Source organism: Phoenix dactylifera, chromosome 14 (genome assembly GCF_009389715.1).
Source record: "Phoenix dactylifera cultivar Barhee BC4 chromosome 14, palm_55x_up_171113_PBpolish2nd_filt_p, whole genome shotgun sequence".
In the NCBI taxonomy this organism is placed as follows: domain Eukaryota; kingdom Viridiplantae; phylum Streptophyta; class Magnoliopsida; order Arecales; family Arecaceae; genus Phoenix; species Phoenix dactylifera.
The window spans coordinates 2,259,778-2,279,598 of record NC_052405.1 but is presented as its reverse complement, the minus strand read 5'-3'; the positions used below and the strand labels follow the sequence as shown (position 1 = coordinate 2,279,598).

The window sequence follows — 19,821 nt, the reverse complement described above, 5'->3', positions numbered from 1 at the left end:
ATGATTTCCTAATCATCATGAGTCAATTAACATCGGAGAAGTTCGCAATGCAATATGCACAGGAGGGTGGCTTATGAAGTAAATTGAACTATGATTGATGCTCCGTGGATTTTAGATTTTTTGTGCTCGAGTTGGCATCCTCATTTTCTAGCTCAGGAGCCCAAATGATGACAAGGTATGTCAAGGTTCCAGTTATTGCAGGAAGGTGTGCAAATCTGTTTGTATGAAGCTAAGATTAGTTAATTTGGTGATCAGATGAGGGTAGTCTAGCTGTGCTAATAGCTTTACTTTGAGAATTAAAGTTATATATACTCAAAGCAGTCTTACTTTAAGTAGCATACAACATTCCCATCTCTGATTGATGTCATATGTCTTTCATATCCTGCCAAAAGAATCTATACAACAAATATGCCCAATTAGGCTTAGAATCTAATAAAATAAGATGATTTTTTGATTTGTTGAGTGAAGGCAAATTGATTAACGTTTTGTTTTTTGGTTCATATTTAAGTGCAGAATTCCTATCATGATCTTTGAAAGCATGCAATCAAGATGGCTGTTACCCTTGCCGTTGCAATGCTTGCTAACATATGACCATGTTATTCAAAATGGTAAGTATCATTCTGGAGTAGGGTTGAAAATTTTGCTCTACACAATGTAGAAAGGTGTAATCTATGATCATAAATTGGCCCAGCAATGGACCAACACTAAATTGGTTTTGCCGTTAACATTAAGATGACACCAAAGCTGAAATATAAAAGACTGGTTATGATCAAGATGATGTTTGGTAACGTTTTATTCCAGTTCCGCTGGAAGTTCGATGCCGAGAACAGAATTGGAATTGGGATCAAAATCAAACATTAGTTTTAAAATCAATTTTTCAGGTGCGGTCATGATCCAAGTCAGAAAAAAAATGACATGAAGATCAAAGTTTTTCAGAAAAAAAAAGCACCTAGCCAGAAATGAGTTACTCTATCTAATTTTGTTTGCAGGCAGACACCGAACTGCTCAACCAGAGTCTAAAGCCAACTTTTTCCAACAGAGATAGAAGCACTGTGTTTGCACTCTATTTCCTCCTTCCAAGGAAGCTATTAGGCCGAATTAGGCCCAGGATATCAGCCAAGTTTTGTTGTAGAATACTTGGCCGTCCTGACTACTCTACAGGCTACAATATTAATTCACATCAGTCTCTGTGGCCCTTAAGTCATTGTTTCCTAATATCAGATTTCCTCTTGGTGTCGTAGCCCATGGAGAGGAGATGAGCATAGAGGAGCTCGTTCCACATATCAGGCACCCCCGGGAGGCACCAGTGGCTGCAATCTTGAGGAGCATCACCCGGCGTGCCCGGCTCCCGATGGCTCGAAGGATGACCATCTTTCCTGAATCCTGTTGAGTACGTGATGTTGAGAAGCTGCACCTGCCTTCCATCACCCTTCATCTCTTCGATCATATCTGAGATGATTTCATTGTTCCATGGCTCGGGTTCGAGTGCACTAGCCTCGATTCCTGGTGCTGTATCGGCGTGACACGAGCCTCCATTGTCCCATGCTCCATTGCTGCAATCCATCTCGTTCATGTCATTGGTCTGAAACAGGTAGCTGTGTCGAGGACTAAACATTAATGTTTGGTTCACTTGCCTGTAGTGAGATGGAGCATAACTTCGGAAGAAGAAATAGCTGTTTTCTTGCTTTAGGTTCCTAAGGGTCCACTCCTTCACTGTCTGTAGGGTCCTCCCAAATGCCTCCTTCACATCCATGGTCATGTTTATTGCTTGACCAACCTGAAAATAGCTTCCTCTGGGGTGCAGGAAGAGCTTACAATCAGCCAACTTTGATGGAAAGGAAGGAAAACAAAAACTAAAGCTAGCTGCTACCAAAATTCTTCAGTGATCGATCGATGCGCAAATATATAGATCAAAAACTTGTTTGAAGAAACTGTGTGCTCACGATTTGGCGATTTTGTCTTCGTTCCACCAGTGACCGGCATTGAGGATGAGCACATCAGCATCGGCCCATCGTTTGGACTGCCAGGCCAAGACGTCGAGCCGAATGGTCCTCTTGACTTGGCTTGGGGATTCTGCAGGAGGGCGACCTACGACCGCGAGGTAGGGGGTGCGGTAGTACTCCACCGTAAGGTTGTAGTCTTGGAAAACCAAAGAAAGGAAGCCCCAGTGTTTGGTTATGGGGCTCCCGTACTTCTCGAAGATCCTGGATCGGTTCCCTGCAGCTTTAGCCAGCATACACACCAATGACTCCCATTGGTTTCTCCCAATTGAATCCCCGGCGAATACAATCTTTCGGTTCCTGCTTCTCTCCAGCATATCAGTAGCATCCAATCTAACATTCATGAAAAGAAAGAAACCCATGAGAGAACTACCGGAACAAAACAAAAAATGCATCCAATATAGACTATTGTAACAGGAAAATTGTAGGGTATGTAAGAATATGTCCCTATTTTCATCAATAGGAAAATTTTTTTTCCAAAGACCTATAACTTTCAATCCAATCCAGAAAAATTTAAAAGAAATAGAAGTGCAGTTGGTGCAACAATGGGTTATATTGCCCAAAGGCTAGCTGCATGCATGCCTCCTTAATTTATTTGGAGAAGGCTCCGGTTCTGATCTTTAATATGTATTTCTTTAAAATGACTGATGGTGCTTTACTAATTATTGTTTTCAAAAAAAAGGAAACATTATGAATGAAAAATAAGAATAGAGGGAAAGAAGAGATCATGGAAGTCCATCTGGTTTGACGTACGTAGGGAGGTCGCACCCATAAGGTTGCCACCGCCAATTGAGGTAGGCAGCGTCTTTCCGGCCATTGGCCCGGCATCGGAATCCAGGGTCCAAGAACGGGCAATCTTCGCCATAAAACTTGGAGCCATACCCCTCGTCCCAGACCCACTGCCCGTGCGAGTAGTCACAAACTTGGTGATGATCTTTGTGCGATGCATGCAGAGAAGAAGGCAAGATGGAGAAGAAGATGGAAAGGAGTACGTCCAGAAAGAGAAGAAAGAAGATTGAAAGAAGGACTGCGAGAGGAAAGCACAAGGCGTAGCCCATCTCCTTCTTTCTATGAATAGGAGAAGAGAGGGGCGGTGCATGCGAGAGCCAGGAGCTGGGATGGTTGGTGGTGGTGAGATATTGGCTTTTGGATGCGCTTTTTTAGCTACCTAAATGCGGAGATGTTGCGTAACGTTCCTTGGAAAACGCTGGTCCGTCCAAAATATTGCTACTTTCCATGGTATTGTATGTGCAAGATAAATTTTTAATTTGGAGTCGATGGCTGATCTTGCCGTGGGTTGTTGATTTGATGAGAAGAAAAGCTAGCTAGTCGTTCCGCGGTAGAGCTATCAGTTATGGAAGCGAATGGGCTCGGCCAGATGCCTCTTTTGCTTCCAGTAAATTATCTCAAGCTAGTAAATAGGTTGTTTGCATTCTTAATTAAGAGTTTGTTCCTTGTTGCTGCACGTCGAAAGTTGAAAAACGAAGAGTTTATCTTGAGGTTGAGTTGGGCGAATGATGCTGTATGTTATCTTATCTATCAATTAAACTGATCACTCCCAATGTACCAACAAGAAGAAGAAGAGAACTCACCCTTAAAGTGATTGTGTGTCGAGCATGAATCCTAGGTTTAAGAGTCACCGAAGATTGGCCGTGCATTAGGTTGAAGAGTCGTAAGACATGGAAAATACTAATTATTAAATTTGACTCATGTATGCTATGAGGTGGTTGAGAGAGCTGCTTGCAAGGGGTTGTCCTGTGCTTGGCGGGTGCTAGAGGTGGATCGCATCCTGTTCGAGGGAGATTCAGCTTCAGTAATCGTGTAGATTCGGGATCAGGGACGTGCCTCTAAGGAGAGGTCGATGGTTTGTGACATCTACAGACTTTTAAGAAAGAGGAACGGTGCTCACCACTCGGGTGGTTTTGCCTGGGTGAACCACATCTCAATGTCAGAGGTTTTATGTAGTATTTTGTTTTCTGATTTTATTGGCAGCATTCAAACTTATCAGATGTGAGCCCCGTTGTACAAAATAAATAAATAAATAAATAATCAATCAAGAGTCTTTTTGATAGATCAAAACTCTCCAACGTCACGGGTGGTCCTTCTAACATTAATCCATTCAAGGAGGCCCCCACGCCTCACATAAACTGGGTGTATCAGTGGGCGTCTCGTGTGGTGGCTGTAACATGATAGTCCTTGGCCCTGGCAACAAAAAATGATAAAAACATGATGGTCCTTCGAGCAGTGCGTACTTTATTTCACCGTCTGCTTTTTTGCACCCAATCCGAACCCATTTAGCCTGATTTCATGGGACCACGTATGACATTTCTTTTGCTGGCTATGAAGAGGGGAGAAGGGTGGAGAGAGAAATGTTGCGGGGTATAAAGGGAAAATGGAAGGCTTCGGAATTACCAAAGAGGTCACTTGGAGAGGCGGATGGGTCCCACAAGATCCCCTGTCTGGCCGTGCCTTAACCTATTTGCCCCTAAATTTCATCAAAACTGCAACAATGCCGCATGCGTAGGTGGCCCATACCAGGCAAGGTTGTCCAGGGGCCAAACCATGGGCTTGATTTTATATTGTCCAAGTGCAAGCTTAACTTTGTAATATGCTGACCACGAGCTCGTTCGAAAAATCTAGTAAAATTAAGCTGAATTTGCTATTAGATTTATGGAGTGGGCGATTTATTTGAGCAGGCTTATATCAATCAAATATTTCAGCAACCCAAATTCTTCTTGCAAGTCAATAAGCCTGTAAATAGGATTTAGGCTAACATTAGGATGGGCCTTCAGAAAAATATGAGCCGGGCAGATCAATAGACTCGATTCCTATAAGAAATCTTGTCCAATCCTACTAGATTTTCTAAACAAGTCCCAAGACTTAGCTTAAGACTTCTGAAATTGAATTATTTACATAAATTTATGCAAATTTAACTTATTGCAAGATACGAGTTATCTAAGGGCTCATGCGGCCATGTCTCGCATTGATTATGCATCAGGTGTATCTTGGATATTTATTTAAGTAGGATTAAGGAATCTAAAGAACACTTTCTGGTGAGTCCTTTTAACTGAGGTCTTGAATTGTTATAAATGATATAAAGTAAACCTACTTCATGAACCATATGGAATAGAGGACACTATAGCACAAGCCATTTTGGGCTCACCAAAATTTAATTATGGTCTTTGTAATTAGATTTGATTGGACTTAGATCCTTAGCCTAACAAAGATGCCAAGACTAAACATGAGGAATGGATTCGTACAGTTGTGTGCTTAGTCTCATATCGGTTATGTACTAGGTAGATCTTGGATTTTTATACTAGGCTAATGAACTCAAATAACAATATCTTTGTTAGTTTTTTGGTGAGGTCCTAAATCAATACATAAGAAGTTTGTTTGTTTGTCATGGGTATTTCTCCTCAAAAGTATTGTCCGCTTTGAAGGGGGTTTCATAGTCTCTTCCCGACGCACGATTTTGCCCCACAAAAGGTGCCTCTGAAGAGAAAGAGGTTGCCCCCCTCCATTTAAGGAATAGACCTCTCCGCTATCTAGTCGATTTGGGACTAAGTTCGGACCCTTTATTCCCACAATAGGTATCATGTTAGGATAAGCATTTCATTATCTTTAATGCCTTTCTTAACTATAAACTTGGAATGATACTTGCCAATTTCTATACTTACAAATGATTTGTTTCCACGTAGGTAGCAAGTTGCTTCCCCCGATTTATCAATGATTAGAAGTAATTAGAATATGTACACTAGAAATGTGAGAAAGATGAGTGATTAGAGCACAAGAAGAAGAAAGAAGAGACAGTAGAAATAGAGAGTGGTTGTAGAGATGAAGGATGTGCCAATGACACCAGTTTTTGCTCCCGCCATATTTCCCAACAAACAATGGAAACAGCTTAATCACCTACCTTTTTATCCAATTTGTTGTGATTTTTGTATTGTAGTTTAAACTACGTAAATATGTAATCGGTATATATAAGAAGAAAACAAATTTAGAATATAGATTCATCACTATGTTCAAGTTTTATAGCAATTTCAAAAAGTAATCATACGAATTGCTTCCCTCGCATGGTGCCTACACAATTATTATGAAACATAACTAATGCGACGTCTTCAAATCATTCTTCTAAGGTCTGCTCTTTATGTGTCAATTTTCTATGATGTTCTTCAACCAAAGAAAAAAATTTCAAGGGGGATCAACAAAACAAAAATGCAGCTTATATAAGACACATCTTATATCCTTCAGTTAATGCAATTGTTAAGCTACAACCTACAAAAGTAGTAAAAATATTACTAAGAATATGACACCTATCTTGTTCCATGATGCTAAACTTAATTACAATTTTAAATTACAACTATCGATTTAGTATAGTTGGAATGTTCAAGAGAAACAAAACAGGAGAGACCTTTGGAGGCCCCCAAAGCACATGTTAGCGTGTAACTTTGCGAGCCCCATAATATTTTTTTTTTTTAACTAGCAAAATATTCTCTTGTACCAAAGAGTACAAGTATTAAACTATACATACAATGATAATAATTGGATTAGGTGGGAGACTTAAAGACCCTTTTTAGCCCACTAAGTCAATGCAGTTTGAACAACTTTCCTGCAATCTTCTTTTTTTTGACTCACCGAATCAAACCAACCAAGACTTTGTAAACAATACACGGATGCCCACCTTACACGATTAGAACAAAAAAAGGGCAGAGCCCTTTCCAAGAAAAAGCATCCGTCAAACTTTTCTTGTTCTTGTTTGTTTAGATAATCCAAATCTTCTGAAGCATGACTGTGGCAAGCAACAAAAGTGAAGATTATACTGTAAACCACAAAGTATTAGTCAAATGCTAGTGCTTAAAATGGTTTGGGGTCATTGGATCCTATAAAGATTATACTGCCTCGTTGTGAGCCCTTTACAAGCCCAAATGATTTGGGCGGAGTTAGGTATCTATAAATTATTAAGGTGTTGATGCCAAGAAAATCCTAGAGAAGAGTTTTTTAAGCGATGGAATAAGATTGACCGGACTGCGCGGGAATCTGGTCGTTTTGACTGAAAAGAAACCAAGTCAGCTTTGACGTAACGGCTAGCTCGAAACCTTGGCGTTGACGAGACCTATCAAAATCCGGATCCTAACAAGGTATGTGAAGTGAAACCAAAAGAGAAAGTGGCCCAAACCTTGTCCTTGGATCTCGAAATGACATATATTGTTGGACATATAAAGTAACTAGTATTACACCATTCTATACTTTAGCTTTCAAAGCTTGAACCTCGTTGTTTTTTTTTTTTTTCAAAAAAAATAAAATAAAATAAAAAAGAAAGCTTGCGAGGTATGTTCCCCTGCTTGCACTTCTCAAATGAAGTTTCCTTGCCATGATTGTCTAAGCAAAGGTTAACAAAGTGAATTTGACCGCCGCTGAAATATTCATCGGCTCAAAGAACAAGAAGGAGAAGAAGGAGAAGATACCACACATTCCATGGCATTTTATCAAGACCTACCATGAAGCAAGTTCAGAAATTTGAGTTTGTGATAGATCTGCTAGGAGTAGCGACAAATTAATCAAGAAACCACCAAGTGATCTATTAGTAGGTCTATGGTACATGGAAATTTGTTCAAATGTAGCTGGATCTTGATATTCGTTTTGCAACTACAGAGGTCAAATATAAGCGATAAAAAGGAGTGTGCTTTAAGAATCTTGACTGAAGAGGTTATTTGTCCAGAGCTTTGTGCCATTGCTCCTTGTGGTGCAAGATCAGATCTTGAATCATGAAAAGGGATCGTAATCATACTTTTTTATTGGAAAAAAATGGAAGGAAAGTAGTCCCACCCAAGTAAGAATCATGTTTGTAAGTTATATAATGGTCATTTTCCCTTTCTTCAAGGATTATAATTGTAACTATTTACCGATGATGATCATGACAATCGACACTAAATGAGATCACATGACCTTGAACAAAATTCTTTCCTTTCCTACATATAGAGCTCCACCTACCTTTGACCATCTTTCCTAATAAGATCACAATGAACTGTAAAGTCTATCACGTCTCCTCATGCATCAGCAGCACAACTTTTTATCTTGTGGTATCAACTGCATGGGCATCTTGTGTACCCAATTGTAACACCTTCTCTCTCCCTTGCCTTTTCTTGGTATAGAAAGGACCAATTCTAAATGACTTTTGTGCAAGCGTTTACTAAGTTGCACACAGTGCCGCGCGCGCACATGCGAGGGGGAGAGAGAGAGAGATTCATTTTCATTGACTATCAACAACTAATGGTCGAATGTGATTACCTTTCTATAATGGCAGATCGAGCACATGCACAGGAATTCCTCGATGCACATTCTCGATAAAAAAAGCAAGCAAATTAGACTAGGGAATGTGATTGTGTTTCTAATAACGACAGATCGAGCACATGCATAGGAATTCCTCGACGCTCATGCATAGCTAGCAAATTAGAGTGGGGACGATGCTACGACACAATTAGGATTCTTGGCATATCCAAAAGTTTCAATTGATCAACAAGTGGATAACTTGAAAGCTGCAGGAGGGCTACATCAGTAATTTCAAAGGAATGGGATGTAGCTAGGCTGTGAACCAAGCTGCAAGAATGGGCTTAATTCCTGCCTCCAGCTTTAGAGGGAGGGAGATGATCAGAGACATGAAACTTGTCGCCCCCTCCACCTCGATCTCTTACGTGGCCCCCTACATATCCTACTAGAATAATTGTTCAAGAAAGAGCCACAGGACATGGATTAGAAGTCCAGACTTCTCCCCATGGGAATGGATAAGATGCGGCCGGTGGGCGGCTCTGGCCCATATCCAGTAGCTCTTGTCCGTCTCCTAGCTGTCCCCCCCCCCTATATCTCTCCATTCGACACAGAAAACCCTACGAAAATCTCCAGACTACTCGATTAAATTCTCCATATCCGTGGCTTCTAATCTAAGGATCCCGCGCCAACTCCACCCGTGGGGAACCGCGCGTTCGCGTTTCCCGATCAATGTTAGATAAGTACTAAAGTCAAAGATTCTGCACGGCGACAAGCTGGTCAAACGGAAGTCAGAATATCAAGGAGATTGCCCGCCATTTCAGATAAAACGCAAGGGCAATGTAGGGAGGAAAAATATTTGACGCCGTCAGCTTCCGTTACTGTTGGTGAAAGATTTTTTTATTAATTATTCTGCATCGAGATTCGAACCCCACGCCGCACCGGCGCCTTCTCGGGCTCCCTCTCCACCGCACCCCTCCCTTCTTATCCGCAGATCCGCCACACGTGTCTCGACACGTGTCGCGGCCGGTTCTCGCCGTGCCGTGGAGACGCGCAATTAAAGCCGCATGCTGCTGCTTTTGGCCGTTAATTTTGATCTCTGGCGTCAATTAAAGCTTCATTTTCTCTGATTAACTAATTTAAAAGTGCGACGGACACTGATGTATCATGTATGGCACATAGTTATTTTGAACGGCACATTTCCTTATATAATGTTTAGGATGGTGAATTTATTATCTTTAGAGCAAAAGGGACAACTTGGCATCCATACTTTGGACAACATTCAAAGACACGGTGGAGGTATTTAGAGTCAATTTATAGAATAATTATGAATTATATATTTATCAAGAGAGAGCATTTGAATAGAGTAGGTGAGATGCGCAGTTGGTGCAAGAGTTGCAATGAATTTTGTTTCTCTCGTACCATCTCTCGTAGTTGCTAGAAAAGGAGTCTGTTGAAAGAATTTGAATGTCCTGGGCAATGAGAAAAAATGAGACTTCTTATTATAATTTATAAATAGGAATTTGTTGAATGTTATTGTTGCTAGCTAAACATGGCTGAATACTAGGGCATTTACTTTACATATTGGCAGCCATTTTTCTTTCCCATGGTTATCCTGTTGAAATTAAAGAATCCCAGCTCAAAATTGATCAAAGGTTTTTTATGGTTATCATTCTTATGTTTTTGGGCGACAGAAATATCAACTAAAATTTGAGATGTAACGATAAGCTATTGTGGTATAGGATTAGTCAGAAAGTATTATGTGAGCTCCTAAGTTTTATATAAGTATACAAATTTTTTTTGGCGAATAATCAATGTAGAATTAGAACACATTTGTACATAGATCCTCACACCTATCAACTGAATGTACTTACAGCAAATTTTTATCTATTGAACTAAAACTTATAAATTTGTTTAATATTATTGTAAACAACTAAAACTATAATAATGTATGACTTATGCTACCTTACAAATCAATGAATTTAATTATTTAGACCCATCAAAATGGAATCAATCGTATGCATTCTTTTCTTTCTTTAAGTTTTTTTTAACTCAGATTATTAAGCACACCTTTAAATTTCATTTGCATGTAGAATAGTCACTAGAGAAATCTCGAAACCCGTTAATAAAAAAATTATATAAAAAATTTAGACATTGACTATGGAATGTATGATGAGTTGCTGATAACTGTAGAACCACCCTACCTGCATTCCAAGCCACAAGATTTAAGAAGAGAATCATGCGAGATTAAATGTGTTATAATTATTGTAGGATAATTGATTGATTGATTGTGCCAAACTTAGTTGGTCTTACCAAACTTCATATTGATTGATTTGTGATTAATTGTGCCAAATTTAGTCGGCCTTACCAAACTTCGTCAGCCTCATAGCTAAGAGGATGCTTCTATATATTGTAATGGACAGGCAGAAATACATTTTTTTTTTCTTATTCTTTTTTTTTTCAATATGATATTAAAGCCACCGATTACGTAATGTACTACCATCATCTCTTCCATCTTTGTTGTGGTCGTTGTCGTCGCTCGCAAATTCTTTGTTTCTCTTGTCTCGTTTGGAGGGTAGCCGGGGCTCCGGCCTCGGTGGCTTTTAAAGTTTCCTCTTTTCGTCGAGAACTTGATAAAACCTTTATGCCGAAAAAATATCTAAGAGGAATGACAATTATCATCTCTTACTAATCATACCCAGGTCACTATCTAAATCCACAACATCCTGAGAGACTTGTAACTTTAAACTACTACATCCATGCACAGTTTTCCAACCATCTCAGATATCGCCATGTTTGCCTTCGAAAAGCAAATATTTATGAGGACTTGTTTGATACCTAAATATTTGTTCCCAGGTAAAAAATGATAAAATAAAAAGAAACTATATTTTATTCCTCCAATCTAAAATCAAAGATCATCATTGATTACATGTTTCCGGGTCAAGAGACCATCTCCAATGGCATTCTTATAATTTTATTAACTATAAGGCTTAGTTGAGGAAAAAAAAACTTTTTTTTCCTTTCTCTCCAGTGCCCGCCTCTTCTCCATTCCATTTGGAGCTCTCCCCAAGCAGCCCCACGTCATTGATGTCCCCAAGTCCTTCCAAACTCTTGCCCTTGGCCTCCCTGACCTCAGCATTTGGTTTGCAGAAATAAACTCTTCCTACAGTATTTAGGATGGATGGTATTTGATTGATATAGGATCATACTTAAATGAACGGCCTAATGCACGAAAACTATAAAATTTTCGGTCAAATTCTATAGAAATATCCAAACAAATTCTTAGTATTTAATTCTTTCAAAATATATATTTTTTAGTAGAACTTTAATAACTTTAAATCAGAATTTATAAAGATAATAAGCTCAATTAAAATCATTTTGACAAAAGAGACAAAAACTTGATAAGAACATAAGATTTTCAGTTTAATTTCATAAAAATATCCAAATAAGCTCTTAGTATTTAATTTTTTCAAAATAATTTTTTTATAAATTTATTTTTTCCGATGGAACATTGATAACTTTAAATCAAAATTTATAAAAATAGTTAAGTTTAATTAGAAATAATTATGACAAAGAAGGCAAGGGTCACGCCAGCAGTCGAGTGCGTTCCCCCACACCCCACAACTCACCCACCCTAACACCCAAGTCCAAAACCATGTATTACCCACATAACTTAGTCGGTCTATTTGTGAGGTCATAAAAATGTGTCATTTTATCTTAGCTTTTATTTTCATGCAATCCAGTCCTCCTCTTATCAAATAATTATAGTAGCTTTAAATACTTGCTCCTAACACGCCAAAAGATCCCGTGCTTTCCCTGCTAGCTTTTAGAGGCCGTTTCACCCACCTTCTCCTCGCGCTGCTTCTTCAATACCACGTATTTTCCACCTAACTCGGTCCGTTTGGGATGCTATAAAAAATTATCTTAGTTTTTATTTTCGTACAATCCAGTCCTCGTCTTATCAAATAATTAATAACGCATTAAATACTGGCTCCCAAGACGCCAAAGTACCCCTGCTTTCCCTGCCAGCTTTTGGAGGCCGTTTTACTCGCCCTTCTTCTCACTCCGCTTCTTCTCTCCTCCGTCTCGTTTTCTCCAGCCGTTATCTCCATCCATCGCTCCTCACCCTTTATAACACCCCCTGGTTCTCTCCAAATCACACACAAGGCCCTCTTATCTTCTTCTAGAGAGAGAACGAGAAGCAGAGAGAGATGGAGAAGCCAGCGGGCTCGACCGGCGGCGCCGCGGCGTCGTCGTCGTCGTTCGCGAGTCTGAGGGCGTACGGTTGGGCGCTAGCAGAGACCCCCCGACGGCTGCGGCGGCGGGTGGGGTCGGTGACGACGACGTACGAGGAGATGAGCCGTGTGCGGGCGCGGTCCGGTTCGGACATGGCGCGGGCGCTGCGGTGGCCGGACCTCGTTGGGCTGGGGCTTGGTGGGATGGTCGGTGCCGGGGTTTTTGTGACCACCGGCCGCGCCGCCCGCCAAAACGCCGGCCCCGCCATCGTCGTGTCCTACGCCATTGCGGGGTTCTGCGCCCTCCTGTCGGCGTTCTGCTACACCGAGTTCGCCGTCGACATGCCCGTTGCCGGCGGCGCCTTCAGCTACCTCAGGGTCACCTTTGGTCCGTACTCTCTCTCTCTCATAAAAAATCTCTTTTTTCCAAGTTAAACAATGGATTTTGTTTTCGGTCAAAAGATAAAATTAGGATTTCAGTTCACTCAAAATAAAAAAAAGGGATCTTGAGCCGCTTTTCTGGTTTTTGATCTTCCTTTTTTCCCCTAAAAATCAGAAAAAAGGGCATTTGTTGCTGAAATCTGTGATCAACTCGGTTTCTTAACGTATCCAGAGGCGATATTTTTCTCCAAGCAATCATCTCTGTTTCTAATTTCTTCCTTCGTTTCTACGACGTTCGCTACTTTCCGAGATTAATTTACAACATATTGGAAGCTTTCTAATACTTATTTTACCAAGTATCTGAATTTTGAATGACAATCCGAGCAACTGGAGCTGTTTCTAGTTTGGTATATTATCCGTCTGGATTTCTTTCTTTGCTTTGCTCCATTTTTTTTTTTTGAACATTTGAGGTTTCTTTCCCTCATTTCTCCTTTTAGGGCGATGAATGGGCGCAATCTTCTGCTTCGTTTATTATCCTCTGCTGTTTTTGCTCTTTCCAGGAGAATTTGCGGCCTTTTTGACGGGAGCGAATCTAATAATGGAGTACGTGTTGTCGAATGCGGCGGCGGCACGGAGCTTCACGGCATATCTTGGGACGGTGATCGGGGTGGACACGGCGGCGAGGTGGCGGATCACCGTCTCCGGCCTCCCCAAAGGCTTCAACCAGATCGATCTCCTGGCGGTAGCCGTGGTTTTGATCATTACTGTGTGCATTTGTTACAGGTAACCACCACCGCTTTTCAAAAAAGAGAGCGAGCAAGAGGGCGAGAGGGTGAAGCAAAATCCAATCTTTGGATGGTTCTGTCTCATTCTTCGTTTCGAAGTGGAGCTCTGTTCTGGTCGTCACCTGTCACAAAGAGAACTCGCTTTCGTGGGGCTTTCTTTGTTAACCTTTCCACGCTTCCAATCATCATTACTTTCTTTTGTTTCTTCTGTCATCAAATCAAACCTTTTACATTCGCATCAAAAATTTGTGTGTCTTTCACCTTTTCTTTTACCTTTCATCGCCTCCGGTTAAAATCTTTATTCCACTCAGGGATCACTAAAAAACGAAAAAAAAAAAAAACCAAAAACTTGATTTTTTTTTTTTTTCCAATTCTATTCTATTCAATATGTTCTCGATCTCTCTTAATGGCTATTTCACTGCGATTTTCTTTACCGTTCTTTCAATCTTTTCTGTTCAAGGGCGGCTCCTTTTTCTGTAATTATCGTACTTCTTTTTTCTTTTTGGCTTTTGAGTATGACGAATTCGGCATCTATCTTTCGTTTTCTTCCTTGTTTTATATGTCAAATGAATTCGTTCCTCTGTTTTCTCCAGTGTGCTCGTGCTCTCTTATAATCCTATGCTTATTTATTTCCCCTGCATCGCAGTACGAAAGAGAGCTCGGTTCTAAACTTGGTGTTGACGTCGGTGCACTTGGCCTTCATCATGTTTATAATTGTCATGGGATTCTGGCGAGGGGACTCTAAGAATTTCACGCACCCAGCGAACCCAGAAGAGAACCCTGGCGGGTTCTTCCCCTACGGCATCTCAGGGGTCTTCAACGGCGCGGCCTTGGTTTACCTCAGCTACATCGGCTACGATGCCGTGTCCACCATGGCGGAGGAGGTCAAGAACCCCACCCGTGACATCCCCATTGGCGTCTCGGGCTCTGTCGTCCTTGTCACAGTTCTCTACTGCCTCATGGCTGCCTCCATGGTCATGCTCCTCCCCTACGATGCTGTAAGAACCTCACCCCCCCGACTTCTCCCTTTCCATCATAAATTATACATTATAGGTAGGAATAGGAACCTTGTGTCGATCGGTCTGGACTCTGATTGCAGGGTGAGACTTAGGTCCACTGTGAAGAGGAAATTGGGCCTCTCATCTCTAGGGCCTACTTTCTGCTCTGATACCATATTTAAATCACCACTTGTTCCAAAAAAATTAAGCTGATAGAATGAAATAAATTTATTTATATATTTTTATATTTTCTTATATGGCTCATCGAACATTCATCATTTGAAAACATCTCATAGCTTTTGTTTCTTGTTACTCGAATCGAAAGCCACATAGGTTTGTGTGGATGTGTTTGAATCATCCTAAAGTCATTTGTGATCAACATATTTGCCTTCTCCTATACTCGAGGGGTTATTATATGCCCAAGTGGCTGACCTTCTAGCAACAGAAATTGAGAGGCCCGGACAGGTTATTTCCTTTTAATATATTAAGTTGTCCTTTTATGCCCATGTTGATGTTTTCTATCATTTCTTTAAGAGAACCGAACCCTTAAGGGCTCTCCATCCACACAGGCCGAGTACGATAGGTTTAAGTAAGTTTGTGTCATATTTCACCATGATTGCGTGCATAGTTAGCAAATAATAACAGCAGTTGACCATTGTCACCTTTCTCACGTATAAGCAATCTTGCATTCCGTTCCGCCTACTGTCCTGCATCAAACTTTGTGCTGTAGCTGGCCGCTCTCTTCCTCACTCTCTAATCCACAACCTAAGTAGGTTGTTGGTCGCTCTCTCTTAAGTCTTATCCTGACCGTCGAGTTGGTGGACCCACCGTACCATGACCCGAATCGCCGTCGTGAAATTAATGTGTTCGGTTGGGGAGGAACGTGCGATGTCACCTTTTTAGCCCCTTCCCTACCGTCTACTCTGACCGGATTCAAAGATACGGACCCAGATTTCTACGAGACAAGAAATGTAATCGGGTGGTGCTGTGGGTCCCACGTGCGTACACGTGTACATATCCATTTGATTTGACTGGGTGTTGGTGTTGCGTGTTGGCAGATAGACATTGAAGCACCGTTCTCGGCGGCGTTCACGGGATCGGACGGCTGGGGATGGGTGTCGAACGTGATCGGGGCGGGGGCGGTTTTCGGGATCCTGACGTCCTTGCTGGTGGCGATGCTGGGGCAGGCGAGGTATCTGTGCGTGATCGGACGGTCGAGCGTCGTGCCAGCGTGGTTCGCCCGGGTCCACCCCTCCACCTCCACGCCCGTCAACGCCTCCGCTTTCCTCGGTACGGCTTTCCTTCCTACTATGCAATCTTCAACTCTCCCTGGGGCCCACTAACATCCCTTTCTCTTTCCTTTTTTGGTTCCCTTTTACTTTCTTTTTTTTTTAAAAAAAAGCTTTCAATTTTGATAAATATATTTCTTTTTTTAAGAAAAACAAATTGTAGAAGTTTATGCTGAAATTTAGGAGTTAAGATTGCTTGTCATCTTTTTTTTTTTTTAATCATAAATAATACCAAATTTTGTTAATTGTATACGGGTGGTGATCGTGTTCTTAAATAAAAGAATGAGTCTTAAGTCTTGTAAATTTACAAGTCATTTCATAGAATGACGCTGATGAAGACAGAGACAGTTTGTTCTTCCTTTTCTTCCTAATTAATGAAAGAAACTGAGCTCCGAGAGACAAAAGATGAACAGGACTTAGGCCTGTTATTGCCGGATTGAGCAGGAAACGTTTGATAAGGATTGGGAGGCCATGCGTAACGTTCGAAGAATTATTAACTACAAAATTGCTGTTCGCTACTAGTTCTTCAGTATAGTTCTGGTGTCAAGTAGCTTTCTTCCTTCTGTAATTTTGGACATTTTTGACGCATATTTGGATCCATCTTTGACTTGTCCAGGTGTGTTCACGGCTGCCATAGCTCTCTTCACCGAACTCGACGTCCTCCTCAGCCTCGTCTCCATCGGCACTCTCTTCGTCTTCTACATGGTAGCCAATGCCGTGATCTACAGGCGCTATGTCACGGCCGGTTCCACCAACCCATGGCCAACCATCTCATTTCTCCTCTGCTTCTCCTTTGCTTCCCTTGCCTTCACCCTTGTATGGAACTTCGCTCCGCCTGGGAGGACCAAGGCCCTGCTGCTTGGTGCGTGCGCTGTGTCGGCCATTGCCATCCTGCAAGCCTTCCAACTCCTCGTGCCGCAGGCTCGGAAGCCTGAGTTTTGGGGTGTGCCATTGATGCCTTGGATACCCTCCATCTCTGTATTCCTGAATTTGTTCTTGCTGGGTTCTCTCGATCGGCCTTCGTTTGTGCGGTTCGGCTTCTTCTCGGTGCTTGCGGTACTGGTTTATGTTTTCTATAGCGTGCATGCAAGTGTTGATGCCGAAGAGAATGGTGCTCTGCACAAAGCTGGAGATAGCCGGAGCTATCCAGAGGAAAATAATGATGGAAGCTTCAGGGTGTAAAAGGAGCTGAAGAAAAGGATCAAATCTTTCGTTCTGTTTTCTTATGTTCTGTTTTTTTTTCTCTTTTTCTTTACCAATTTCCATCTTTTTTTTTTCCCTTTCTATTTCCAGTGGGTTTGGGGAGTTAAATGGGGGCCAAAAAGAAATTCTAACTGGCAAAATGCCAAAGAAAAGAAAAGGAAGGCTTTTTATACATGCAAGTTGTAAGATAGATGGCTTTTGAATTAATTTCCTTTATGTATTTTGGTTTCAACATCTCTTTCCTTCAGCTTCTTGGTTGAGTTAGAATTCAGTAAAATTGTGTTGGTGTCTGTCTGGGCTGACTTGGACATTTGAAATGGCCAGGGTAGTTAATTTCGTTCAGACATCCATTGCGTCTGATTCCAATTGAAATGGTCTACGAGACTTCATCTTCAATTAATATATTTGATGATAGACATTATTAAAGAAGTCATCAATTCCAAGCTTGGGTTATATGTTGGGAAGTAAATAGTGTTTCAAATGTTTGGCCAGGGTAAGTTACAAAGCTATGTTCATAACTTACATATCATTATTAGCGAGATATTGCATATCTTCAGTTGGTTATATAGACTATTCAACATATGCAACACAGTTATTCGATAATAATAAAAGAGAACTGTCACTTGAAACAAAATAATGTTTGTATTTTATACTTCAACCAATCATTGCTCTTACTAGAGCATTTTTCACATCTTCGTATATACTCTCTCTGATAAAACTTATGGCAGCTCCATCTTCTCTGCGTCAAACTTCCATGTTTGTCGGGTGTTTTTTATTTGTTACCCTCCTTATGTCTATATGTTATCTCCACTTTTTATACCTCACCCTCACATTTTTTTTCTTTTTATGAAATATATAATCATGGTTGCTAGATAGCTATAATGTCAAAATGCGATCTTTCTCAATGGTTTGCGAGCACTCGCTCTCAATGGGATTGGATGAAAATCACCTAGCACTTTTCTAGGATTGAGGAGAATCGAATCATGGTGACATTGCACCCGATCAAGATCCAATCTTTATTTTTCAATCCCCACATGTTTTCAAACATGAGATGGCTGCAATCATTTCAATTCTCGCATGCAAGTCAAAACAACATCCAGCCCCCCTGCTGCTCTTGATGTAAAAAATCATAACCCCTTTTGTTGGGAATCAGATGATGGAGTGTGATTAGGGATCACCATTGCAGCAATCTGCAGCCACTTCTGTTGCAAAATTATCATGAGAAGGTGGCTGCACTGTATCAGAATCACTGGACCACCACACAAAATGGAAGAAAGGAAAATGACCTCCTCCACCAAATCCATGAACTTATTCTGTTCTAAATTGTGATAGCTAGGTTTGGCCCCAACAGTGTCTTGGTCAGCATTATAAGATGATAATAACGAGATATCCACCGCCCTATTTGTTACCCTCACCTCGTGATATCTTTTATAAGGAATAGAAGAAAGGTAGGGTGACCCTTCTTTCCTACTCTCCTACTTTGAAAAAGAGAAGAAGTTCACTTTCTATGGTAGTTAAGAGGTAAACTTTAGGCAAAGAGGAGCACATATCATGGCAAGTGGTATGTCGGCATGTGAGTCCTCGATTTTCTTATTTGTTTTAGAGTCTGATTGATGTCATTGGATCAAAGGTGGCACTTTCTTTCAAATAATAAATATGTAATGTTTACTTCGAGCCTGCATATTGTGATACCTATCTAGCTTTTAGACTTTTATGTAGCAAATGCTTATTATGCAAAGGAAGTTGGCCATACAAGTTGGAGTCCCTTTTTCCACACACACACACACACACACACACACACACACACACACAGAGAGAGAGAGAGAGAGAGAGAGAGAGAGAGAGAGAGAGAGAGGATAAATGGGAGTCAATTTACTTGATACTCGCATCATTGCGTTCGAGACATGCAACTTTTTCTTTGGCAGGCACAAGTTGGTATTCTCTCTTGATTCAATTCATTTGTTCCTACAAACCTGATTGGAAGATGAATTTAGATAAGCTTTCCAAGGACAAAAAGGGATTCCCCAAGAGAATTATGAGATATCTGTCGACAAAAGTAATTAAAGATTAGACAAGGCCGAAGAGACATTTTTCAATTCCAGTCAGAGCTTTTACTCGTTCACCTATAGTCTTTCAAGCTTATCTTGAACATTGGCTCCACCATCCATTCCCAGGAGTGGCAACAATGGATGAAAACAAAAGGAGGAGATAGCAGGAAGCGAGAAAACTCAAATAACTTCTGCATATCCATCCATTGTGGAAGAAGTACTTAAGCCGAGGTGTTACACTTTAGCATCAAAGTAGTGCACTTTGCCAGTATAGTACGTATCCTTTTCAGATGGCTGCAAAAACAGTGCACATCTTGACTAAATATATAGCGCAAATCCTGGCTAAGCTAAAGCCTTCCAAATTGGATTTCTTTATTCCCGCATCCACCTAACTACTTGCTGTCCCTCTTTCTCTTCATTTATCTCCATTGGTCAATTCTAGTACTATATGATCACTCGTCTGACTCCTAAGTCGTGGGTGTCATCTAAGCATCAACAGTAGAGAGGATTGGCCATGGGACATGGGAAGATTCTAAAGATCGCTTCTTATCCTACGCTAAGGTCATTTCCCACTTGATGCGTGGACAAGCAATAGGGCTCGACAGCCTCATTAGATTC

General features: G+C 41.0%; 2 protein-coding genes across 2 annotated transcripts; one reads left to right on the top strand and one right to left on the bottom strand.

Annotated features, from left to right (window-relative positions):
• Positions 1-911: 911 nt before the first annotated feature.
• On the bottom strand, positions 912-3,058 carry LOC103714305 (protein trichome birefringence-like 8). Its single transcript, XM_008801511.3, has 4 exons — positions 2,754-3,058; positions 1,944-2,333; positions 1,635-1,793; positions 912-1,553 (listed from the first exon to the last, which is right to left on the bottom strand). Exons 1-4 carry the CDS (start codon positions 3,056-3,058, stop codon positions 1,202-1,204), a joined length of 1,206 nt encoding a protein of 401 aa, XP_008799733.1. The 3' UTR covers positions 912-1,201.
• A 9,220-nt stretch (positions 3,059-12,278) lies between these two features.
• Positions 12,279-17,443, top strand: LOC103714259 (cationic amino acid transporter 6, chloroplastic-like). Its single transcript, XM_008801446.4, has 5 exons — positions 12,279-12,887; positions 13,441-13,663; positions 14,312-14,663; positions 15,722-15,953; positions 16,569-17,443. The coding sequence occupies exons 1-5, from the start codon at positions 12,476-12,478 to the stop codon at positions 17,132-17,134; spliced, it is 1,785 nt and encodes a 594-aa protein (XP_008799668.1). The 5' UTR covers positions 12,279-12,475; the 3' UTR covers positions 17,135-17,443.
• The last annotated feature ends 2,378 nt before the right edge of the window (positions 17,444-19,821 follow it).